The sequence below is a fragment of the Miniopterus natalensis genome, chromosome 9 (genome assembly GCF_054644295.1).
Source record: "Miniopterus natalensis isolate mMinNat1 chromosome 9, mMinNat1.hap1, whole genome shotgun sequence".
Classification (NCBI taxonomy): Eukaryota; Metazoa; Chordata; class Mammalia; order Chiroptera; family Miniopteridae; genus Miniopterus; species Miniopterus natalensis.
In genome coordinates, this window is record NC_142089.1 from 30,859,695 (window position 1) to 30,886,592 (window position 26,898).

General features: G+C 37.5%; 1 protein-coding gene and 1 pseudogene across 1 annotated transcript in view; one reads left to right on the forward strand and one right to left on the reverse strand.

Annotated features, from left to right (window-relative positions):
* ZYG11A (zyg-11 family member A, cell cycle regulator) overlaps positions 1-26,038 on the forward strand; it is a 29,628-nt gene extending 3,590 nt beyond the window's left edge. The window contains exons 3-14 of the mRNA XM_016210838.2: positions 3,511-4,262; positions 8,204-8,344; positions 10,578-10,754; positions 12,942-13,006; positions 14,364-14,463; positions 14,562-14,615; positions 16,351-16,512; positions 16,588-16,632; positions 17,603-17,797; positions 21,093-21,154; positions 21,739-21,836; positions 25,662-26,038. Coding sequence (XP_016066324.2) covers positions 3,511-4,262; positions 8,204-8,344; positions 10,578-10,754; positions 12,942-13,006; positions 14,364-14,463; positions 14,562-14,615; positions 16,351-16,512; positions 16,588-16,632; positions 17,603-17,797; positions 21,093-21,154; positions 21,739-21,836; positions 25,662-25,825 — 2,015 coding nt within the window. The 3' untranslated portion in view covers positions 25,826-26,038. The remainder of the gene's footprint in view (positions 1-3,510; positions 4,263-8,203; positions 8,345-10,577; positions 10,755-12,941; positions 13,007-14,363; positions 14,464-14,561; positions 14,616-16,350; positions 16,513-16,587; positions 16,633-17,602; positions 17,798-21,092; positions 21,155-21,738; positions 21,837-25,661) is intronic.
* Positions 19,866-20,400, reverse strand: LOC107535402 (eukaryotic translation initiation factor 1 pseudogene; annotated as a pseudogene).
* Positions 26,039-26,898: the final 860 nt, after the last annotated feature.

Here is a 26,898-nt window from a genome sequence, read left to right on the forward strand (position 1 = left end):
GAGCTGTCTGCTCTGTAGCTGCTGAAATGCAGTTGCTGTAGTCTCATCTCTCATTCTTTTGACTGTGAACATGAGCCTTTAAATAATTTTCCTTTACATCCCAGTATAGTGGGACTGTTCCAAGGGCTATGTTTAATTTGCCATGTTACAGTTTTTCCTTAATGAAAATTTTTAGTAACAAATTATTGAGATGTAATTCATATACCATATAATTCGCCCATTTAAAGTTTGCCCAGCCAGGTGTGGCTCAGCAGTTGAGCGTCAGCCTAGGACCCAGGAGGCTGCGGTTTGATTCCCGGTCAGGGCACATGCCCAGGTTGTGCAGGCTCAATCCCCAGTTGGGGGCGTGCAGGAGGCAGCTGATCAATGACCCTCTCATCATTGATGTTTCTATCTCTCTTTCTCCCTTTCCCTTTCTCTGAAATCTAAAGATGTATTTAAAAAAATTTTTTTTTAAGTTTACAGTTCAGTGATTTTTTTTTTTTTAGGGTATTTAGATTTGTGTAGCCATCATCACAATTTTAGAACCTTTTCATCACTTCAAAAAGAAGCTTTTTAACCCATCCCCCTAACTCTAAGCAACCACTAATCTACTTACTACCTCCATGAATTTGTCTATTCTGAACATTTAATACTTTTTAACTCATCCCCCCTAACCCTAAGCAACCACTAATCCACTTACTACTTCCATGGATTTGTCTGTTCTGAACATTTAATATAAATGGAATCATGTAATATGTGGCTTTTTGCATCTGTTTTTTTCCACTCAGCTTAAAATTGTCAAGCTTCATCCATTTTGTAGCATCAATCTACTACTTCATTTTTATGGCTGCATAGTACATGCATACCTCGGAGATATTAAGTGTGCAATAGTATTATATCTAAAGAAAAACAGTTACACACCTTAATTAAAAACACTTTATTGCTAAAAAATGCTATCATCTGAGCCCTCAGCAAGTTGTAATCTTTGCTTGTGGAGGGTCTTACCTCCATGTTGATGGTTGCTGACTGATCAGGTTGGTGTTTGCTAAGAGTTGGGTCACTGTCGCAGTTTCTTAAAATAAGACAACAGTGAAGTTTATTGCATTGATTGATTCTTCATTTCAAGAACAATTTCTCTGTAGCATGTGATTTTGTTTGATAGTATTTTACCTACAGTAGAACTTCTTTCAAAATTGGAGTCAATCTTCTCAAACCCTGCCACTGCTTCATCAACTAAGTTTATATAATATTCTAAATCCTTTGTTTTTATTTCAACAGTCTTCATAGCATTTTCACCAGAAGTAGATTCCATCTGGAGGAAACTACATTTTTTTTTAATCCCCCCTCCCCCCCCGAATATTTTTTTCCATTGCTTTTCAGAGAGAGAGAAACATTGATGTGAGAGAGACACATTGATTGGTTTCCTCCCGCACATGCCCCGACCAGGTCCGGGAATTGAGCCTGCAACCGAGGTACTTGTCTTTGGCCGAAATCAAATCCTGGACTCTTCAGTCCACAGGCCAGTGCTCTAAGCACTGAGTCAAACTGACTAGGGCTCGAGGAAACCACTTTGCTCATTCATAAGAAGCAACTCTTTATCCATTAAAGTTTTATCATGAGATTGCATCGGTTCAGTCATACCTTCAGGCACCACTTCTAATTCTGGGTGTCTTGTTATTCCCACCACATCAGTGGTTACTTCCTCCAGGAGACAAGTCTGTCTCATTCACCGTTCTTGGCATCCAGCAAAGCACTTTTTGTGTACAGTGAGCACACTATTTGTTGAATAAATGTGTGAATGAATATACTAAGTTCCTCTTCAAAGCCTGAAGTATAGGGGCTTCCTCCTCCAATCTTGATCTCATAGCCCAACTCAAACTGGGAACCTGGGAATCAGCTTACGTACCTTTTCCCTCAGTCCTTTCCCTCAGTCCCTTCAGCCACCATGCTCTGTCTAGTTTAATTTTTCATCTCTCATGATTAAAATTATTAATAATTTCTTGCTCCATCTCTTATCATATACAATCCTAATTCCTTTACATTATCACATAATTGGTCTTTCTGAAAATATAATTATGACCATTTCTGTTTAAAATTGTTGAGTTCCTAAAGTCTGAGTATTCTTGCTTCATGTGTAGGCCCCATCTATCTTTTATCTTCCCCTCTACTCTCATTTCCAGCTATGCCTTCCCTCAGTCACTATGTTCCAGTGGTGCTGATTTACTTAAGGATCATTCCAAATCATCTGCTGTTCTATGCCTCCATGTCTTTGACTGGTTCTTCCACTCTTCACCTTCTCCCTGGTCAAGTGATATTTAGGCTTTAAACTTTACCCAAAGATAAGCCCTGGCCAGATAGCTCAGTTGATTAGAGAATTGTCCTAATATGCCAAGGTTGTGGGTTTGATACCTGGACAGGGCACATACAAGCATCAGCCAATGAATGCATAAATAAGTGAAATAAAAAATTGATGTTTCTCTCTCTCTCTTCCTCCCTTCTCTCTAAAATCAGTTTTAAGAAATTTACCCAAAGTTAATCTCATTTGTACTAATTCAATACCTGGTCTGAATCACTATGGCATATATACACTATTATAATAATTTATTTACCTTATGTGCATTCCTAGACTGAATTCCTTGTGATCACAGGTTTCTAATTACCTCGTGTGCCCATTATTTAACATGGGATCTCACACATAGAAGACGCTTAGTAAATCTTTTCTAAATGAAAATAATAGTACAACCCACTTATTTTATAGGTGAGGAAAATGAGGCCCCGAGAGATAAATGGCTTGTCAAAGGCTATCCATTAATTTGGTTAAAAATAATTATTAGGCCCAGCTGGTGTGTCTCAGTGGTTGAGTATAGACCCATGAACCAAGAGGTCCCTGGTTTGATTCCTGGTCAGGGCACATTAGTGTTATTTGCATATTATATATTTTATACTTTTTTATTTTGTTTTTTCTGTGAACAAGGTTGGTAGGGATAAAATGGGCTCTGGAATTCAACTGGCTTTGATTCTAGATTCTTCCTCCTATTTGGGCCTTGAATAAGTTACTTTTTTTTTTTTTTTAATATATCTTTATCAATTTCAGGGAGAGGGAGAAGGAGAGAGAGAGATAGAAACATCAATGATGAGAGAGTCATCATTGATTGGCTGCCTCTTGTATGCCCCTGACTGAGGATTGAGCCTGCAACCCGGGCATATGCCCTGACTGGGAATCGAACCCCGATCACCTTGATCCTAGGTTGATGCTCGACTGCTGAGCCACGCCCGGCCGGGCACAAGTTACTTCTTTAAGCTTCAGTTTGCTCAGCTATAAGATAGTAATAGTAAAAGTTTTTTGTAGTATTGTTGCAAAGGGTACATTATATAATCTGAGCAAAGGGTTTAGAACAATGTTTGGCACAGAGTAGTCGTTTTTGTTGTGATTAGCATCTGTCATAGTTTCATAGTTCATTAGCCATAATGCCTCCTGGAACAGGCCTGAGATTTAGTTATTACAAAATGATTCTGGTTCTTTTGTAGGCAAGCTGACTGACAGAACAGCGAGCATTTTCCAAGGCAACCAAATGAAACTGAAGCTGGTCAATATTCAAAAGGCTAAAATTTCTACAACTGCATTTATAAATGCTTTCTGCCATCACAGACTCATTGAACTGAATGCTACTGCAGTGGACTCTGACCTCCCACTCCCAGACATCATACATGGACTTTGCAGCAATAGCTGGATCCAGCAAAACCTCCAGTGTCTGCTGTTGGACTCGACAAGCATCTGTCAAGATTCAAGACTAATGTTCTTTGGTCAGCTCACTGGTCTTCGAGTTTTAAGTGTTTTCAATGTTTGTTTTCATAGTGAAGACCTAGCTAATGTTTCTCAGTTACCAAAATTGGAAAGTTTGGATATCTCCAATACTCTGGTCACTGATATCACTGCACTCCTTACCTGTAAGGATCGACTCAAATCTCTCACAATGCACTATCTGAAATGCCTAACCATGACCAAACCACAAATTCTTGCAGTCATTAGAGAACTTAAATGTCTGCTTCACCTTGATATTTCTGATCACAGGCAACTCCAGTCAGATCTAGCTTTTCATTTGCTACAGCAGAAGGATATTCTACCTAACGTTGTGTCACTGGATATTTCGGGGGCCAGTTGCGTCACTGATGGAGCTGTAGAACTGTTTATACGGCAGCGACCTGCGATGCAATTTCTGGGACTATTGGCTACAGATGCTGGTTATTCTGACTTCTTTACTACAAAGCAAGGCTTGAGGGTTTGTTTTTATCTGAAATAAGTTTGTTTCATTTGTTCAGAACATGATTAAGCTTTTCTCATATGTGTGAATCTTAAGTATTAGGGTTACAGAGACAGATAAAAATTCCTCAAGGAGCCCGGCTGGCGTGGCTCAGTGGTTGAGCATCTACCTATGATGCAGGAGATCTCTGTTCGATTTCTGGTCAGGGATGTGCAGGAGGCAGCTGATCAATGACTCATCATTGATGTTTCTCTCTCTCCTCCTTCTCTCTGAAATCAGTAAAGATATATTAAAAATAAAAAGTCTTAAAAGTTTTGAATGTTGCTGGAATAAGTTTATAACCTCTCATGGTGCTGTTTAAAAAAATTTTTTTATTGAGTTGAGAGAGAAAATCACCAATGATTTGTTGTTCCTCTTATTTATGCAATCATTGGTTGAGGTTTTTTTTTTTTGTTTTTTTTTTTAAGGTAATTTTTTTTTTTTTAAATCCTCACCTGAGGACAGGTTTTTGTTTTAGTTTTATTGATTTTAGAGAGAGGAAAGCAGGGAGAGAGAGAAAGAGAAACAATCTGTTGCCTCCCATAAGTGCCCCCACCTGGACCAAACCTGAAACCTGAGTATGTGCCCCGACCGGGAATCGAACCCGCCACGTGGTGTATGGGATGACGCTCCAACCAACTGAGCCACACCGGCTAGGGCATTAGTTGATTCTTATATGCCCTGACTGGGAATCGAACCTGCAACTTTGGCGTATCGGGATGATGCTGTAACCAACTGAGTGACCTGGCCAGGGCCTCATAGTGCAATTTTTAAAGCAGCGTATATTTAAATACTTGTGTTCTAGAATATTTCTTTTTTAAAACAGTGGTTCTCTTCCTCAATTTTACGTTTTAATCACTTTGGAAGCTTTAAAATACACTTATACTTGTGTTCCATTCCCCAGGGATTTAATAGGTTTGGGATTTGGTATAGGCATCAAGATTTTAAAAGCTCCCAGTAATTCTAATATGCAGCCAAGGCTCAGAACTACTGCTTAAAAAGAACCCTTTCTTTATGATTATGCCTTACGTAATTCTTCCTGGGACGAGAGTAAAGTGATTTGCAGTCATTAGTTGTTTTTATAGTTTATTCTTTTAATTGGAAAACTGCAGTTGTTATATTTTAAAGTCTTTTTAATTTTCTGGTGTCTCTAATGAAGGTGGAAGCCATCAGTTACATCATTAGGCTTGTAATAGAGATATAATTTGAACTTTCAGATTAAGTATGTACAGTAGAGAATTTTTTATCAGGAATGTACAGCTAGGCCTGCTTATGATTAATAGCATTTAATATCTCAGTGATCAAAAGACTACAGTGATTAAAAAATAAATTTTAGCACTCTCATTATGTGCAATAATATGGGATAAGTGCTAGAATATTCTGTAGAGGGATAATGCATGTAGTAAAGATACTAACTACCAAAGAGCAGGTACAACAACAGAAAATGAGAAGTTTTGTTTCAGTAAACTTATCTGGTATACATGTAAATATAATTTATTTTGAAAATTTTAAATTATGCATTATATACAGTGTTGGATATTGGGGGATGGAGAGGAGAGACCACAATCTTCTCATTGCTAAGGAACTATAAAGATCTTAATTCAGCCTTATGTGGACTGTAAGGTATGGTAAGTTTAAAAGGTGTGTTTCAGAAAACCTTTTACTTAATAGAAATGCATATCTTTTAAGTTAGATGCAAAATATACTAAGTATTTTTGTTTGGGTTGATAAAAAATTTGCTTACATTAAAATGGATAAAATTAAATGTTAGTGAAAACCTTCAAACAGAACAAATATGTTAATTCTTGTACCCAAAATTAGAATGGGAAACACGTACTTAATTCCTCTAAAGTGGGTGAATAAGAGATACAGATTTTGGGTTATAAAATAAATAACTCACAGGGGTGTAATGTACAGCATAGAGAATATAGTCAATAATATGGTAGTAGCTTTGTACGCTGTCAGATGGTTTATTAGACTTATTGTGGTGATCACTTCATTAGGTATATAAATATTGAATAACTATTGTACACCTGAAACTAAATATTGTATGTTAACTGTATTTTAATAATTAAGAAAAATGGGCAGACACCTGGATGGGCGTCGGTCAGCGGTTGAGCATCAACCTAGGATCTAGGAGATCTCAGTTAGATTCCCAGTCAGGGCACATACCTGGGTTGCGGGCTCCATCCCCAGTCGGGGGTGTGCAGGAGGCGGCCAATCAATGATTCTCTCATCATTGATGTTTCTATCTCTCTCCCTCTCCTTTCCTCTCTCTGAAATCAATAAAGATATATTTAAAAATAAAATAAATCTTTATTGATTTCAGAGGAAGTGAGAGAGAGAAACATCAATGATGAGAGTCATTGATCGGTTGCCTCCTGCATTCCCCCTACTGGGGATCGAGCCTGCAACCTGGGCATGTTCCCTGAGAGGGAATCGAACCTCAATCTCCTGGATCCTACGTCGATGCTCAGCTGCTGAGCCACACCGGTCGGGTGACATTGATATTTTTGAAGAATACAGAGAAGCTTTGTTAGTGTTTTTTTCTTCTTTTTTGTATATACTTTTTGAGAAAGAGAGAGAGAGAAACATCAATTTGTTGTTCCACTTACGTATGCTTTCACTGGTGGTTTCTTGTATGTGCCCTGGCCAGGGATTGAACCCCCAACCTTGGTGTATCAGGATGATGCTGTAACCAACTAAGCTGCCTGGCCAGGGTTAATTGTTGGCATTTTTGAAAAACGTTCCTCATTTGGGTTTTGATGCTTCTTCATAACTACATCAGGTTCTTCATCTCTAGCTGGAACACCACATAAGAAATATGTCTTCTAAAGAGTATCACATCCTGAAACCACAGTACCCCTCATTAGTCATATTACTTTTCAACACTTGGTCAGAGTACATACATAAGGCAACGGGAGCAATGTTTTTCTCTCCTCCCTTTTTCTCTCTAAAAATCAATCAAAAATATATTTTTTAAAAATACTCCTGTCAATGTAGTGATTTGAGATTTTTTCAGTGGATGCTGATGTTACTGGTCACAGTGAATGGAGAAGGGGTTGATTTTGTTTGTTTTTTTTTTTAAAAATGTTTTTATTGATTTCAGAGAACAGAAGGGAGAGGGAGAGAGAGAAACCTCAATGATGAGAGAATCATCGGTCAGCTGCCTCCTGCACGCTCCCTGCTGGGGATCGAGCCAGCAACCCTGGCACATGCCCTGACTGGTAATCGAATGGTGACCTCCTGGTTCATGAGTTGACACTCAACCACTGAGCCACACTGACTGGGTTCTTCATTTTTCAAGATCCTGAAATTTCCCCTTTATTGTCTTATTCTTCACTACCCAAGGATGCTGAGAACTGGGTTATATCTAGTTTTATTTACATTACTTGTTGATTTTATGGTTTGGATCAGGAGAATACTATAGACTTTTTGAAATTATTACTTCAGTGGTAGCAAGGAAGAATTAATATTAAATAATAAACAAGTAAAAATAATACTACTATTGAAAAAAGGTCAACTTTTTCACTTTAGTTATTTTATTGTCTAATTTATCCTATTGAGTACTTATAAGACATACGCATTCATGGTTGCTAGTTTAAAAATTTACATGCTACCCATTATTCAGTTGAGGTCTTAAGTGTAATATAGTTGTAGGGAGGTGGTATTTGAATCTGGCTTCACCATTTAATTGGTTACATTTAGCACTATACTTCGTGCCTCTCTGGACCCATCTGTCAAGATGAGGTTGAGGAGAGCATTTACCTATTAGAATTATGATTGAATGAGAGCAGCTTTGTAAAGCAGCACCTGGAAAATTTAATTGAACACTTAATTGTTTCAAACACTAGAGGCCCCTAAAAGCCTGTGGTTGAAGGTGAACAGTGAAACCTATTGGTAACATCTTTGTTTTTCAGGTTGCTGGAGGAGCCAATATGATTCAGATTTCAGAAGCATTGAGCCAGTACAGGAACAGGTCATGTTTTATGAAAGAAGCTCTCTACAGACTCTTTACAGAGACATTTTCAATGCAGGTAACCATGCCTGCTCTTTTAAAGGTAAGTACACCTTAGAAAGGTACTTTTTTGATTTTTTTTAAAAAGTAGAGCCATTTATTTATTATTGACTTTTAAAAAAAGTTTATTGATTTCAGAGAGAGGAAGGGAAAGGGAGAGAGAGAAATATTGATTGACTGCCTCCTACACACCCCCTACTGGGGATTGAGCCCACAGCCCACAGCATGTGTCCTGATGGAATCGAACCTGCGACCTCCAGCTGCATGGGATGATGCTCAACTAGCTGAGCCACACTGGCTGAGCTATTATTGACTTTTTGGAGACAAAGGGAGAGAGAGAGAAACATAGATGTGAGAAACATCGATTCATTGCCTCCTGTACACACCCCGACTGGGGATCAAACCCACCACCTTTTAGTGTGTATGGGATTACTCTCAAAGCAACTAAGTCACACTGGCCAGGGCAGGTAGTTTTTATTATTACTTCTTAACTTGATTTGATTAAAGTTGTTCACTGGACACATTGAATACAGTAACTTATGTGCCTCATTCTATAGTGAATCAAAATGCCCTTATAGAGAAAGGAAATCATTGTTTAGGTTTAATTGCCAGATCATCTCTCATTTTGAGTATCTCAATCAATTTGAATTATCCAGTTTTTTTAATTTAGTTTGAGAAAGGCATATAGTACCATTGCACTATTTCACCTAAAACAGGACTTATTTTATCTATAAACATGAATTCATTTTGGTTTTATTTATTTATTCATTTACTCTTTAAAATCTAACACTTGGTTTTCTGAAAGGAAACAAGAACAGTATCCCCACTAAGAACAGAACAAAATAACAATAATCGAAGGTGGCCAAATCTCTTATTTAAAGTATTTTGTGAATGAAGTAAATTACCAGAGTTGATAGGGCCAGACCTTGCTTTGGTTTATGGAAGGTTGAATTTATTTTAAATGTAATTGGAAGTATTTAGTGGTTTGGGAAAGAAAACTGCAATTATTTAAAATTAAGTGAAATATGAAAATAAAGAGTCTTAAAATTACCTTGTCTTCATTATTTGTAATTCTTTGCAGTTCCTTAAAAATATGACTATTTTTGTACCATGTGAGATTAGATTTCATTCATAACTTAAAAACAATACTATAAAGAGAAAAAACTCGATCTTTGTTTCCCATCTGTAATGAGGTTGAATTAGATGTTTTAAAAGAACTTTTCCTATCTAAGAATCTGTGATTTTTGAAAATCCTGTTTCTTTTGGTTTCTACATATTTAAATTGCTACTGCTGAAAACCCAGTGAAATCCTTAGAGCAGTTCGACAGTATAGAAAAGGTCATTTTCCATAGTAAAAGTAAGTGTATCCCAGGTCTGTCTATAGGCTCCATGAGTTCATGCAGCTGTCAAAGTGAGGGGCTCTGGTCTCTTAAAATCATGGTTCAAGTATCAGCAGAGCAATTGCTGATTGGGATGATTATTCCTAATTCGGGATTGAGCCCGAAACCCAGGCATGTACTGTCACTGGGAATTGAATGAATTGTGGTCTCTTGGATCATAGGTTGCTCCTCTACCGCTCTGCCACACCAGCCAGGCTAGTTAGCTGTTTAAATGTTATGTTTTACCGCTTTTCAAATTAACATTTCTTCCTCCTCTGTGGTGGATTCCATCCCTTTGTCCACCTTTTCACATTTACCTTCGCCAGGAATCTCCTCTTCGTCCCACCGCTACTTCCATTTGCTTCTGTCCATATCCTGTCTGAGACCCTTGCCTAAATGTGCTCTTGGAATTAAGCCCTTTGATTCCATACCGGAAAAAATTGCTTTCTTTATAACTACCTTAGATAGCACTTTATTTATACCACTTTTATGGTGCTTTTTTGTTTATTTCATGTTTTGACATTTTTCACAATGTTATTTGTTTACATACCTTATTTCTCTCACAGGGTTTTATGCTAAGGAATAGGGAATAAGTGACTCATGTTTATGTCCCCTGTAGTGCTTGTCACAATGCCTAAAATGGAGTGAGGCTAAATAAATGATTATGAAATCGCAGATGAGGAAATGGTGGTCCAGAGAAGGGGAAGTGACTTGCTTAAAGTCATACAGCTAGTAAATGGCTGCATTTGGACTAGAAGGTATTGCTGGTGTTCTAAAAATAAATGCTGAGGATAGGAAAAATGTTTCTCTTCCAATGAGCAAATATTTTTCCGACTAACACAAGACAGTATAAAGAATGCTAATGTCATAAGCTACTAAAAACAAGTTCATCTTTAGCTTGTGGCTGTAGGAATGAGAAACCATCCATTGGATTTGCCAGTGCAGTTCACAGCCAGTGCTTGTGCCCTCAACTTAACACGCCAGGGCCTGGCCAGGGGAATGCCTGTTCGTCTGTTGTCAGAGGTCACCTGTCTACTTTTCAAGGCTCTGAAGAATTTCCCGCATTGCCAGCAGGTAATTTAAGTTGAATACTTGACTCTGCTTCTTACTTCAGGACAAATATATGAAAAATATATATTATTTAGTTCTGACTTTTCATCCTGAGAGAGGGAGAGAGAGAGAGAGCAAGAGAATAGATAAGGAATTAATTTTTATTATAGAAAAAGTAGGAAATATGGATAAGCAATATGGTTTAAATTTTAAAGGTTTCTCAGAAACCAGTTACCTGGAAATATCTATTAACACTTTTGGTACATCCTTGTAGGCTTAACATTATTTGTGAAAATTAAATTGAATTGAGTCATAGATCTAAATATAAGAGTTAAAATCATAAAACTTCTAAAAGAAAACATAGAAAGTATTTGTGGCCTTGGATAGGCCAAGTTTTCTTAGGATACAAAAAGCACACATCATAAAAGTAAAATAAATTAGATTTCAACATATTAAACACACACACTAAAAAACACTGAAAAATGAAACGGTAAAGCCATGGACTAGGGAAAATGTTTATTATACAGGGTGGAACAAAAGTAGGTTTAGTTGTTCATATGGAAAATAATACAATAATTAATAATACAAGAATAAACTGTTTCATGTACTCACAACTGTAAACCTACTTTTGTCCCACCCTATATATATGACAAGATCTTTTATCCAGAATATAAAGAACTCTTCATTCAGTAACATAAGACCAATTTTTAGAAAAGGCAAAAGATTTAAAAAGACATTTCACCAAAGAAGATAAGCAGATGACAAATGAGCACATGAAAAGATGCTTAGTATCTTCAGTCATCAGGGAATACAGATTAAAGCCACAATGAGTTATTATTGCACAACCCCTAGATTGGTTGAAATTAGAAGACTGACAATCTGAAGTGTTGGCAAGGTTAGGGAGCATCTGAAATTGTCGTATATTGATGTTAAGAATGTAAAATGATACAACTATCAGTTCAACGGTCTTTAAAAGTTATACATACCCCTTCCATACTACCTAGTCATTCTACTCTTAGAGAATGAAAGCGTATATCCATGTAAGCACTTGTACACAACTGTTCATAGTATCTTTATTCATGATTCCCCCCAAACTGAAAATTTTCCAAGTGTTCAACAGCAGGTGAATAAACAAATTGTGATATATTCATACAAGGAAATACCGTTTGGCAGTACAAAGAAATAAAGTACTGATTGAAGTATATGGATGAATCTCAAAAACATTGTATGCTGAGCAAAATAAGCCAGACACAAAAGAGTAGATACTATAAGATTCCATTTATGTAAAAACTTAGAACAGACTAATGTGTGATAACAGTGTAATTTTCCAGGGCTGGGGTTTGCAGGGCCAGGATTGATTAGAAGGGGCAAAGTGGAACTCTTTGTGGTGGTATAGTTTTTCCCCCTTGATTTTGGTGGTGGTGTGGGGAGGTAGTGGTTGCATGGCTATATAAATTTGTCAAATTAATGACGTATGTACTTAAAATGGAAATTGATATTTAGTGATACAATAAGGAAGGTGGCTTTTCCTCATTAAAAAAATTTATTTCTACTTTCTCTCAAAAAGTTGGAAGATCCTTCTCAATTCAGTCTTAATTTCTGCATGGCAATCATCAGTTGGAGCTGAGTAACAATTGCCCTTATAAGAAAGCATGAATTCTCCAGTTTACCATAATTCCTACTACTCCCCTATTATTTCACACTCAACCCTCTTCACTTGTTTATATTACTTCCTAGTTCCTGTTGGCATTTCAGGTTATGCCTCTGCCTCATACATTATAATTTTGTCATACTGGCCTACTCATGGCTTTTCTCTTTCCTATCTGTAAAGGCCCAGTTCAACCCCTACTATTCTTAGGTAGAAAGTAGAAGCTCTAGCATAGTTATAAGATATGGTAAGGACACTTGGGTTAGGCTTCAAGTTATTGGTGGGTTAATAGATGGGTTAGGCTTCAAGTTATTGATTGGGACTGACATACATGAGGCCACTCTCCACATAGACCCCCTTCTTTGCCAAAAAACGTGTATGTGGGGGGGATTGTTCTTTAGGCAAAGCTGCATGTGATAGTTTATTGGTAAGATTAAATGAAGAACTTGGAGAGGGTCAGGTACACAGAAAGGCTCATTGGTAGCACCTTCCAAATGCTTAGAACCTTTACTTAGAATTGAGTACAGATTTACTCAGAATTAGTTTTCTTTATTCCCTTAAAGTTACAGAAGAATTGTCTTCTCTCCTTAACCAATTCCAGGATTCTTGTGGATGTTCCATTTGACAGGCAAGTATAAAACTTGGTCATTTGATTTTGGGGTATTGATCAGTGTTACTGTGAGCATTGTTGGCTTTTGGGTTATTAGCTTAGCAAGGGTCTGATTAAGGCTGGGATTAGGTGTTTGGGGAGAATGCTTTGTTGAGCCTCTTCCACAGAGGTGATTGGAAGTACCCTGCCTGCAAATGTTTCCAAAATGTGTTTCCAGTTCAGGGCTTAAGAGTAATAGAAGCAGGAGCTCCAGAGAGTCAAACATACTTGGATTCTAGTTCTAGCCCTTTCATTATCTATGCATAAAGTTTCTCATTTGTAAAATAGTGACCCTTCTGAGGATTAGATATAGTAATGTTTGTAAAGTACTTACAACAGTGCCTAGCTTAAGAAGTATAGGCTGCTCTAAATATTAGTCATTATGTTTGTTATTATCTTATTGATAATAATTTTTTAAAAAAATATACCTTTATTGATTTCAGAGACAGGAAAGGAGAGGGGGAGAGAGAGAGAAACATCAATGATGAGAGAGTCATTGATTGAGCCCGCAACCCGGGCATGTGCCCTGACCAGGAATCAAACCCCGATCGCCTGGATCCCAGGTCAACACTCAACTGCTGAGCCACTCCCGGCTGGGCGATAATAATTTTTAAACAGTCCTCATCCTAGATCCCAGAGGGATTCCTCTTGAGGGCTTTGTAATCTCCCAGATTCATGAGTTCAAAAACATTTATAATAGTTGCTGCCAACAGCAGGAAAATTAAGCACAGTTCACATGTAAAAGGCCTGTGATTTATGGGTGCTGGTGTGGGCTATGCCATTCTCAAATCTAACTGAAATGTGTGTTTAAAATGAGAGTTGATTTTTTAAAAGATACGATAGGGAAGGTGGTCCTCTTCATTTAAAAAAATCTGTGTTTTTTCGTTCTCTTGAAAACTTGGAACATCTTTCTCAGTTCAGGCTTCATGGCAATGATCAGAGCTGAGTAACAAATGCCCCTCTAAGAGGGCCTGAATTCTCTCTAGCTAATTGATTTGTTTGCTGTGGCATTTTAGCACTGTCTACAGTTCAGATTACAAGTTACTACCTCTCGTGGAACTTTTCTTTTTCAGACTCATCATAGTAGAAACTGCTAAAAAATAAATCTTAAATTTGCCTATCTTTCTTTGAGTCCTGTGCATTTTGCTCACATTCTTATTTGCATGCTCTCCTTTTCTTCTTCTGATCTTTTTGCCAATGCTCTTGGTTTTCATAGCTCAGGCTTTAGAATTTGAGACTATTTTTGTTACAGGATTTGTTGGGGTAGGCTAAGTGATTTCTTTTTTCCTCATAAACAGTTTTATAAACTTATTGTGAGAAAAATACTGCTTTTCAGGTTTGATGCTGCCAAATTTGTTATAAGATGGGTCTGTAAGCATGAAAACCCCAAGATGCAAACAATGGCAGTGAGCATCACCTCTATTCTAGCTTTGCAGGTAAGTGATTGCTAAAGGCAAGATCTCTTTGCCCTTAGTCTTGATGGAGCTTTGATGGAGATCTAATATTTCACTTTTGGCTTTTTGTTTGCTTATAGCTCTCACCTGAGCAAACTGCACAACTTAAAGACGAGCTCTTCATGGCAGTTAAGGTAGGTTGTATGTCACTTTTACAACTTTTTTTTTCAATGAAAGTAATTTATGAACATAGTTTATAAAATCAGATGATGTGATGGAGGACCATTGAAATTGCTGGGAATGATAACAGGAATAGTGGTAGAGATGGAGAGATCAAGATACTGATATTGATAGCAAGTACTGAAAGTGACACAGAGGGAAGAATAGCACTGTAGTTCTCTGAGAAATAGTTTTAGGTAGTTCAGGCTTTAGATGAGAACAAACCATGTTTTCAGCCACTAGCCATAAGACCTTAGATAATTTACTTATCTCCTTTGTGCCTCAGATTCTTCATCTGAAAACTGGCTTCATCTGAAAATCAGGCATTTGTCATAGGAGTAATACTGTGTTTCAGTTATTTTGAGTATCAAAATAAAACCCATAAAGCATCTAACCATGGGCTTGGGCACAGTTGTTACTTTCAGGGACAGCCTCATGTACCCTGCTCCCTCACTTGTCTTGCTGCCCTTCACCCTATTGGCTGTCTAGATGATTGCTACCAGTGTTGTGTGCCATGCTTATATTATCTTGGCGCTCTCAGCTTTATTTTTGCAGTGAATTTTCTTGATACATTCTGTACTAGTTGGGTAAAATATTTGAGATTGTTTCATTCCTTCTGAAAAGCGACATTCTGATTTGTTTAGTGCTGTTATATTTTATGTATCTTTTCATTAACTGGTTTCTTGAAAATGGCTGTCCTTTTCCTCTCACATGACAGTCTGATATGCTTGAAAGAAAGCATAAATACCAGCTTACCTATGTCCAGAAATATTCAGACCTGAAATGATATGTTGGAATATTTGTTAAAGAGAGCCAGTGGTTTCTTTCAAACTATTAGGACATAATGGTTATAATATTAGTGTTATCCTCTAGCTATACTGATCTGTTCAGCAACCTTTTTCTTTGCCTGGCATATTCTTTCTCCCATCTTCTCTCTCTATATCTCCATTCCTTGCCTGGCTGACATCTTCATTTTCTTCTGTTTCAGTTCACGTATTACCTTTGTATGGAGGCTCCCCTCTCTCATGTTTTCTTTCGTTTTTCTTTTTAAAAAATATTGATTGCAGAGAGAGGAAGGGAGAGGGAGAGAGAGATAGAAACATCAGCGATGAGAGAGTCATTGACTGGCTACCTCCTGCATGCCCCCGACTTGGGATTGAATCTGCAACCCGGGCATGTGCCCTGACTGGGAATTGAACCGTGATCTCCTGAATCCTAGGTCAATGCTCAACCACTGAGCCACGCCCGGCTGGGCCCCCATGTTTTCTAAGTAAATTCTTTTATGTATTTCCTTCAGAGCATTTACCAAAACTTAAATTCATTTTATTTAGTTGAGAAAAACCAACTGTTTTTTGATCTCTCTTACCTGAATAAGTGCCTGACTTCCAGAAGATAATGACTAGACATTCTCAGTAAATGAATAATGGAAAGCTGAAATGTACTTGACTATAGGTTTATTAACAAGCACCAAGAACTAGATTAAAGTTCTCATTAAACTTAATTTTTTTTTACTTAATCCTCATAAAAACCCTGGGAGATAGGTGTAATTCATTTTATAAAGAGAAATGGATCACAAAGCTTTTAAGTAGTAAAACTCATTAGAACCCAGGTTTGATGCTACAGCTTGTCTTAACTGTTACTTTCCTTCTAATGGAATTGATTTTCCTTCTAGTCATTAGGGCATCTAACTCCCTATCTCTTTGTTTGTAGGAACTTCTAGCAATAGTGAAACAAAAGACTGCTGAGAATTTAGATGATGTCACCCTCTTGTTTACTTTGAAAGCACTTTGGAATCTTACAGATGAGTCTCCAGCTGCGTGCAAGCACTTTATGGAAAATCAAGGATTGGCAGTCTTTATCCAAGTCTTGGAGGTGGGAATTCAAGATTGAGTTTATATGTAAAGTTCTTTTCTTCATGATAAAGTAACCTATATATTCTTTTGACAGACTTTTTCAGGGTCAGCAATACAAAGCAAAGTACTTGGTCTTTTGGTAAGGTTTTGTTTTGAGTTAATTCTAATTACTTAAAAAATCAGAAAACTAACACTTATGTAGTACCTACTATATGCTAGGCACTTTGTAAGCATTGACATGCATTAAGTCGTTTAATCTTCACCTTATTCCTATAAAGTAAATACCATTATATAGCAGTCATCTATTGCTGTGAACAGACTATAGCTCATTAAAACCACAGCCATTTTATTGACTTATGAATCTGTGGGTCAACAGTTTGAACTCAGTTCAGCTGTATCGTGCTGGTCTCACGTGGAGTTACTAATGCTGCTGCAGTCATCTGGTGGCTCAGCTAGGGCTTAGGGCTAGATGAGAATGCAGCTTAACTGGCACTTTGAATGTAGCTTTGTGAGGCCTCAAAGAAGAGGACCCAGCTAAGCCATGCCTGGGCTCTTGACCCACAGAAACTGTGAGAGAAAAATGTGTGTTGCTTTAAGCCACTGTCTTTGTGGCAGTATGTTACAGAGCATAGAAAATGAACATAATATACAAAATAAAGAAAATATAACCTGCCTTTAATTGTTACTGTTATACTTCAAGCTAATATGACATATAGTAGGCCCCCAGGAATGTTTAATATTTGAGTCAGGCCTGGGTGTATATTCTAGTTCAACCAGGTATTAGTGTTAACCTGACAAGTTAGTCTTCCTGAATGTCAGTTTTCTTTGTATGACTATTTTGAAAAGATTAAATGAGATAAGGTAGATAAAAGGACATTATTGTCTATCTAGTACAGTGCCTGGCACATAGTAAGTGCTAACTCAGTTATTATTGCTGATCATCATCAGGGGGTGGGATTGTGGGTATTAGGCTTAATTGAGAGGGAGCAGGATGGGACTTAAGTGTTCTCAATGTATTTGAGCTGAACACTAGAAGAGGGAGAGGAGCCAGTTACTGATTCTCTCCTCCTTTCCTGTTCCTGATATTCTCTACTCCATTTGACCTGTAGAACAATGTAGCTGAAGTCAGAGAACTCTCTTCCAAGCTGGTGACCAAAGATGTGGTGAAGCAGATCAGCATCTTGCTCCATAGCAAAGCAATGGAAGTCAGCTATTTTGCTGCTGGCATCATAGCCCACCTGACATCTGACAAACAGCCCTGGATGTCCTGTGACCTTCAGAGGAGTGCTCTTCTCCAGGATCTGGTACAAGAGCCATTCCTCTACAAAACCCTGCATAATCTCCTCTTACTGAAAACTTGCTTTTCTAGATACAAGAGTTTTAGAAGCATGTATTCATTGTAGAAAGTAGGAAACAGAAAAGTATAATGAAAATAGTGTACTTCACCTGTACCCTACCCTCCAAAGCTAATCTCTATTAACATTTTGTTGCATTTCTTCTGATATTTTTCTTTTATAAAAAAGTTATACATGCAAGCATTGCGTTTATCTTATTCCAATTCTCTTTCCCACATTCAGCTCTTTTTAAAGCTATTTCTTGTGGTATTTACCTCCATATCGCTAAATGATATGTTGCTCTTTCTTGACTTTGTGGTTGTAGGCATTATCTATCAATTCATTTTCCCACTCTGAAAAATGAAGATTCTTTTTCTCACTCTCATCCCAGGATATTCCTTTACTATCATCCTGGGGATTCTTTTTGCCTCTCTAGTATTGGATTTCCTGTTACCTTTATTGTGTGCCTTGTTTTTGGTGTAGAAGCTACCCTCTAGTAGATTCCTAAGAAGAGATGCATGAAATAGAAAATTTGAGACCTTACTTGTTTGAAAAGGTCTTCACCTTTAGTTGATCAAATAAATGGCTGAGTATAGAATTTTAGTTTTGAAATATTTTCCCTTCAGAACTTTTAAGTGATTGATCTGTTGTCTTTTACTTCTTGGTATCACCATTGAGAAGTCCCTTGCATTTTCCTTTGGGAGCTTTAAGATTTTTGTTCTCAGTGTTTGGAAAACATAATGATGCCCTCTTAGTGTGGGTATATGTTCAACTGTTATGTTTGTCTAGTTAGGGCTCTGGAAGCTCATTTCCTTCAGTTCTAGGAAATTTCTTCCTCCCTTCTTTTCTACCATCCCTCTCTCCCACTCCTTTTTTTGGGGATGTTGGCCCCACTAGACTCATCTATTTTCCTATTCATCTTTTTCTTTAAAAATCTTTTTCAGCTTCTATTGGATTTTGCATTTCTGCTGTTATATTTTTAATTTCCAAGAACCCCTATTATCTCTTCAAAGGCATTGATAGTTTGGGGTTTTAAGATTTTTCTTTTCTTCCTCCAAGGTCTGCTTTTCCTATTTTTGTTTCTTGATGTTACAGATTTTCTTAGTGTATGGTGATCCTCAGCTGTCCATTCATATCTAAGAGTGGGGCTGTTTGGAAGCTGTGTGCCAATAGATGGAACTTGTCAACTATGGGCTTTATAGAGTGATCTGGATTAGTGGTGCCTCAGTGTCAGTGTCATTAGATCTTTTGCCTTGAACTGATTGGGATTTATCTGAAGACGAATCTTCTGATTGAAAACTATAAGCTTGACTGCCAGCAGTCTGAAAGCCCATTAGAGGAAGAGAGTTGATGGCAGCAGAGTCTCAGCTTGCTTTTATTTATTTAATTAATTAATTAATTAATTAATTAATTTATTTATTTACTGAAAACAAATTCTATTTAAATAAGGGTTTAAATACATTACATAACATTAAAACTGAAGGGGGGAAAAACTCCTCAAAATCAGTTTGTTACTTCACATGGCATTGGGCAGCTGTTGCTCGTAAGTTGCAAGCTCTATAGCTAGCTACACAACTGACACATCAGTTTGAAATTTGTTCCCTTGTCAAAAGTTTTAATTCTGATGGAAAGTTGGCCTCAAATTCTGGTGTTTGGACATCAATTAGCTGGAGTATGTATGGTCACAAAGACCTTAGCGGTAAGCCAGATATCCTTATCACCTCACTAGAGGGAAGGTGGCTGCTCTAAGTTCCACCCACCTGCTCAGGCTGGAGATCTTTGACTACCGAAGGCTCACTCTAGTGGTACAGATGCTTTGGCTGCCTTACCCCTCTCCTCTCAGCTTCACTGAAGGCTGCTCAGGTGGTGACATTCTCTGAGGACAGGGAACTCTTGTGAGGAGCTGTCTGTGATCTTGGGGCTCTGGGCTTGGCTGAAACATCATGTTAATTGCTTTGTTTCAGGCTGGACACTGCTAGGCGCCTACTGATTGACCTCTTTAAATGAGGGACTTCAAGACTAGACAGCACGGCTCTTTTCAGTTTATTGCATGAAGGAGTTACACTGGTCCAAATTAAAAGCAGACCCCAAATGGTTACACTATACAAGCTGTGAGGTTTTTAAACTTGTGACCAGGGACAGAAGGGAAATTCTACTCATTGCAAGGAAATCCTCACTTATGCTTCAGTGAGCCAAAAGCACTTAAAACCCATGAATCTTCAGCTGATCGTCCTTAGTCAGTCTAGTCTCTACAAAGAACTGGCATATGTTCTTGAACTGGTCACCCTGCAGCTGAATTACTTCTCCATATTCTAGATGCTCAATTATAGTACCACTGCAGGCAAATTTCTTCTTAAAAGCCTTCACTAGTTTCTTTTTGTCATAATCATCAGCGATCCCTTGGACAGTATAAGGGTCTTCCTGCCATTTCTCTGTTGAATTCTTACAGGGATATAACCCTCAGTGCCAGCAGGAAGCAGATCATCACCCTTACTTGCATCAGCAAAGGGGTCGAAAGAGTGGAGGTTCTGGATAGCAGGCATAGGGTACGATTCCTTTTCCTCGGTGGAAATGGCCTGCAGAAGGCTGCGGTGGGAGAAGGCGGGCGGGGGGGGGGGGGGAACCAAGCATCGGGAAGTGAGGAGGGCTCAAGTGGGAGGTTGCTGAGTCCTTGGCGGCTGCTCAGTCACTGGGGCCTCAGCATTTTATATTTAGATTGTCACTTCAGCCTCCTGTTTTTAGCATGGTACTCCCACCCTGAATTGTTCATGGATTGCCCAGTACAGGAGCATGGGAGAGGAGGTCTAGGAGTCTTGATTTTTTTGGTACTTTCAACCAGTCCTTAGTTTTTAACCCCACCTCTGAAGTTCCTGGTGTGCCAAATTTTTAAGTCTCTTGGGGGGTGTCTATTGAATCAGTTATCCTTTTCCTTCTGCTTTGTTCTTTGTGTGTTTGCCTTTTATTTTAAGGCATTAGTATTCTGTACACGGCATTTAGGAAAGGAGTGGATGCATGCTCAGTTCTCCATCTTTAAACAGAAGCCCCTTTTTATTGCATTGTTTTCCACATGACTCTTCATATTCTACATATGTAATGGTTTACCTAATTGATATTTTGGCAAGAAAGTGTACTTAAACTTGGGTAATCATGCCTGTATTTTGAAAATTTAGGTTGTTTTACATATATGTAATTATAAGTGAAACAGCCTATTATGACCTTTTAAAAATGACGGAATACTAGAATCCTTGTTTCTCTTTTTGTGTAGTATGCAACCATCCAGAATTGGCCAAGTTCAAGTTGTAAGATGACAGCATTGGTGACCTACAGGTAATTTCACGGTGGTGTAGTGCTTTTTTTAAAGCTTGTCCTCAGTCAACTCACTGTGTAGAGGCTATGGCACAGTGATCAAATACTAGAGTTAAATAGGTTTGTATTCAAACCCTATTTCTTTGTGATATTGGGAAATCACTTTTAGAAAACTTCTTAGACTCACTTTTCCTCATCTCTAAAATGAGGCTGACTGTGCAAGATGAAATGAGATATTGAATGCATAGAGTGCCTAATACAGAATGCAATTTCTTATTTTTTTAAAGTTTTTCTATCAATTTTGAGAGAGAGCGAGAGAAACATCGATTCTTATTGCACTTATTTATGCATTTATTGGTTGGTTCTCGTATGTGCCCAGACCAGGGATCAAACCCACAACCTTGGCCTATTGGGATGATGCTCTAACCCAACTGAGCTACCCAACCAGGGCCAAAAATGCAATTTCTTAAATGCTGGCTCCCATTATATTTTTAGTAATACATCTGTCTCAGTGAGGAATTGACTGGGGAAAGTGTTGAAAATTTTTCTAATATCCCTGATGTTAGACTGAATTCTGAATGAACATCTTCTTTGTACCTTTTTAGATCTTTCAAGGCATTTTTCCCACTCCTTGGCAACTTCTCTCAACCAGAGGTTCAGCTCTGGGCACTATGGGCTATGTATCATGTCTGCAGTAAAAACCGTATGTATTCAAAACAATAGTTTTGCAGATATTTTTTAGTATAATGATTAAGTTCAATATAGAATTTGGAAAAACTGTTCACCTGTGTCCTTGAATTTAACTCCTTTTAAAAAGAAAATGAAACAATGTTTTTATTAGTTTAATAATGCAACAAAATTATAATATATTTGGGGGTGAATGTCAAACAACATAGAAAGTGCCTATCTCCCACGGGCAAGCACTGTGAATAATTTGATAGCTGTCCGGAGCATTTCAGATCTTGCTTCCTGGCATATGTTGTCAGTTTGACTCAAACTTTAACAAATAAAAATAAAAATTGATAACTACAGCTGTTCTTCTAGATACTTTTCTGTATACATACTATAGTGAGTATGTACTATATATGAATATGATAATGTTTTTAAACAAAATGGGCTCATTCTGTGCATTTTGTTATACATCTTGCTCTTTTTACTCAGCAGTTTATCACGAATACTCTTCCCCTAGTGATACATAGATCTATCTGTCTCTTTGTAATTCATGCTTTGTTGGGGGCTGGTTGGGTCAGGAGTTGTTTCCCAGCCAGATGAAATGTTTTGCTGTTTTAAATTCCCCTTTGAGAAGTTTTAGCATATATATTTTGCTAAGGATAATTGTAAAATTTTTGGCTTTTATTATAAAAGGAATATAGAATATAATTTCATACTAAAAAACCAAGAGGTAACTTTTAGAATTAAAGGTTTAGCTAGCAGCAAAAGCATACAATATCTCAAGATACCTTTGACAAGTAATGAGACCTATATGCAGAAAACTATGAGAAAAAACTTAAAAGCCTGAAATAATTATGAGACATACTTTATTCCTAGGTGGAAAGACTTAAGGTACAGACATCAATTTTTTTCAAATTATAGATCTAATACAATTGAAGTGTATGAGGAAGAGATGAGGGATCTGAAAATCTAAAGTTAATCTGATTTAATAAAAAGGAAAGAACTGAACAAGAAAAATGGTTTGTTTTAAGAGCGTCTCTTTAAATTAAAAAAAAATACTGTGAATGGTGCTTTTATAGGAATAAATACAGGCAGATCATTCGGTCAGAATGGCCCTGAAACAGACTACTATATTGAGTTACAACAGCAGTAACTATAACAACAACTAGAACTTAGTTGAGTACTTACAGTGCAGACTGTGTAACCTCTTTATAAGTAACTCATTTAATCCTCACAGTTAGAAGAGGGTAGCCTTATTATTATTATTCATCTGTTTTAGACGAGAAAATAAGTAAATTGCAAAGGTAAACAGCAAGCAACTGGCAAAGCCAGGGTTGTGACCTAGTGATCTGACTCAGAATCACCACTATTAATTAGGCCGCTTAGTATTTTCTTCAATATGTGGATATAATAATTCATTGAACTGGTCACCTTTAGATGGACATTATTTTCAGTTTTTTCTATTGCAAACAGTGGTTCAATGAATATATGTATGTATGTGTATATATGTGTGTATGAATAACGACATATGTATGTATGTGTACAGATGTACAACATACACATAATAGTAAAACTAGGGGAAAATGCATGTGTGGTAAAAGTATTTAAAAAATTGCTTGGTGCCCAGCTGGGCATGGCTCAGGGGTTGAGCATCGTTTGACCTAGGATCCAGGTGATTGAGGTTCAGTGCCTAGTCAGGGCACATGCACAGATTGCAGGCTCAATCCCCAGTGGGGGGCGTGCAAGAGGCTGCCAGTCAATGACGACTTTCATCACTGATGTTTCTGTTTCTTTCTCTCTCTCTCTCCCCCTTTCTCTGAAATCAATAAAAATACATTTTAAAAATAATAAAAAATAAAATAAACAATTGCTTGGCTCATAGTGTAAGCATAGTATACATAGCATTTGTTAAATGAGTAAGTGCGTGAGTTAATCTGTGGAATACTTAGAATTGTTAAATTCAAATATTATGAATATTTATAAGTTTGATAGGCATTGCTAAATTGTCCTCTTAAGAGTTGATTACCAATTTGCAATCCTGTCAGCAGTGTATGAGGGCTTGCCAGTGTCCTTATATTCTTGCAAAAACAATGTTTAATTGAACTTTTTGATCTTTGCCAATCAAAGGTGAAAATGATAGTCTCAGTTGACATTTATTTTAAGTGAGGTTAACCATCTTTTCTTATATTTAAGTCAATCCTTTTCCTTGATTTGTCTGTTGATATCCTTTGTTCATTTTTTGTCTATTGTTGATTGTCCTTTTTCTTTTTTATTTCAGGGAAGTCTTTCAAATATTTTTTCCCAGTTTATTGTCTTGATTTTGTTCGTTGTGTTTATAGGTCAGTCTTTTATTGCCTTTGGATTTCAGGTGATGGTTACACTTTCTAAAATTGTTGAAAATTCTCAGTCATTTAAAAAAAAAAATACTACCCTTCCCAGAATTTTTCCATTCTTTTATTGAGAAACATCTGTCAGAAGTATCTTATAATTTCTCTCATTTTGTCCTACACATCTCGTAACCTCACTTAATTTATTTTTATTTTATTTTTAATTGAAGTATACTAAACATACAGTATTGTATTAGTTTCAGGTATACAGTATGGAAATTCAACATTTAAATACCTTGCAAAATGGTTTCCATGTTAAGTAGTCATCTGTCACCATATAAGTTTATTTTAATATTAACTATATTCCCTATGTTGTATGTTATATTCCTGTGACCTAATTATTTTATAACTGGAATTTTGACTCTTTTGACTCTCTAATCCCCTGAGTCTGTTTCAGTTTTATTTTGGTTTTTTGCTTTTTAGATCCCACATATAAGTGAAACTATATGGTATTTGTCTTTCTCTGTTCAACTTATTTCACTTAGCATAATACTAAGGCCATCCATGTTGTCACAAATGGCAAGATTTCATTCTTTTTTAAAAAAACTATTCTTGAAGAAGTGGCCTAATGTTGGAGATATCCTGTGGAGTTCAGCAGTGCAATTCCCTCTGACTCCCAGAGCCAGGTCCCCCAGGGGTGTCCCCTGTATGGGCTGTATGAACCCATCTGTTGTGCCGGGCCACGACTTCTGCAAGTGCACTGGTGTTTGGGGTGGCCCCTAGTGTGGCTGGCTGCAAGGCATGGCTCTGACTGCTATGGGCGTGCTGATTGGGCAGGTTGTAACCTTTTATATTTTTATATTTGTTACACTTTGAGGAGGTTTTTTGTTTTGTTTCTAATGTTTTTATTGATTTCAAAGACAGGAAGGGAGAGGGAAAGAGAGATAGAAACATTAGTGATGAGAGAGAATCATCGATTGGCTGCCACCTACATGCCTCCTGCTGGGGATTGTGCCTGCACTATTACTATGTTACTGAAACAGTCCCTTTCAGCCCCAGAATAGCTGCAGGTTAGGTTATGCACGTTAGGTGTTTTGTTCTCTGTGGCTGGCTTCTGGACATATCTTTACTTTGTACATTCAACTATGTATTTAAATATTTTTCGGTTATATTTTATCCAGCATCTGGTGTTTTCAGCTTATCTAGCTCATCGTATTGCCTGAACCTGAAATGTGTATTAGTTTTGTAATAAAAGATGTTCTTGTTCTTATCCCTTTTTGCTAAGATTAGAGATATATGAAACATGGAGTTGTCTGGAAGCAAACATACTAAAATAATGTATGTCACTACACAAGCCAAACATTATTAAGTTTTGACCTATTTCTTTTGAATTGACTCATTTTAGGTTACTTTATATGTCAAAGGGCTTAAACCTTTGTATCCTTTCTTCAAAAAGGTGAATGTGGTGACTTGGGAATATTTAAAATAGCAAATTATCCATCAAGTTTTTTCGCTTAATTTTCTTTCAGCCAGCAAATACTGCAAAATGTTAGTTGAAGAAAAAGGATTGCAGCTTTTGTGTGACATCCAGGAGCACAAGGAGGCAGACCCCCAAGCACAGCAGATTGCAACCTCCATTCTGGATGACTTCAGAATGCACTTCATGAATTATCAGAGACTCCCTTTGTGTTGAATGCTCTTTTTAACCTAAGGAGTCTCAGATGTGCTCTTTGTTTATCAAGGGCAGGCACATCTTCCATCCTGTCAGCCACTGAATGTTGAAACCCATTGTTGGAGTTTGTATGTTAGCCAACTTTTATTTATTTATTTATTTTATTAATCCTCACCTGAGGATATTTTTTCCATTGATTTTTAGAGAGTGGAAGGGAAGGAGGGGGAGAGAGAGAGAGAAACTTCGGATGTGAGAGAGACACATGGATTGGCTGCCTCCTGCAAGCTCCCCAGCCAGAGCTGGGGATTGAACCTGCAACTCAGGTACGTGCCCCTGACCAGGAATCAAACCCTCAACCCTTCGGTGTGCAGGCCAACGCTTAATGACTGAGCCAAACTGGCCAGGGAGGCCATCTTTTATTGATGGTGTTCTGTAAGTTACCGAAGGTTGCATTTTATGATGGCCATAACCCTAAATCAAGTTGGAATCGTTCTGAGAATACTCCTTCAACAATTTTGAAAAATCAAGCCCTGGATTCTGGGAAGACCTGTGAGCTTGTGTTGAAACACCTATGTCAGTAACTTTTGTCTATAAGTAGATACCAAAGTACATTCCACTGTGCGGTGGAGGAAAGAGAAATATAATTTTTGCAATTTTTGATATTCTTCTTGTGGCCCTTTCCCCTCCAACTTTACACATTAGACTGAGTGGCATAATGTTCTGTGTATGTGGGCATGCTGAAGGGGCGTGGTGGGACTTAGGACTGAAAATAGTGTGTAGATAGAAGAGTGTATGGGAATTGTTAATCTCAATCCCTCAAATTTTTTTTTTAAACTTCCTGATTATAATTTTTTTTTTCTTTTTTTAATATATTTTTATTGATTTCAGAGAGAGGAAGGGAGAGGGAGAGAGAAACATCAATGATGAGAGTCATTGATCAGCTGTCTCCTCCACTTCGAGCCAGGAACCTGGGCATGTGCCCTGACTGGGAATTGAACCCCGATCTCCTGGATCCTAGGTTGATGCTCAACCACTGAGCCATGCCCAGCCTGCCTCAAATTTTTTTTTTTTAATTTGTAACATATTGTGATTTA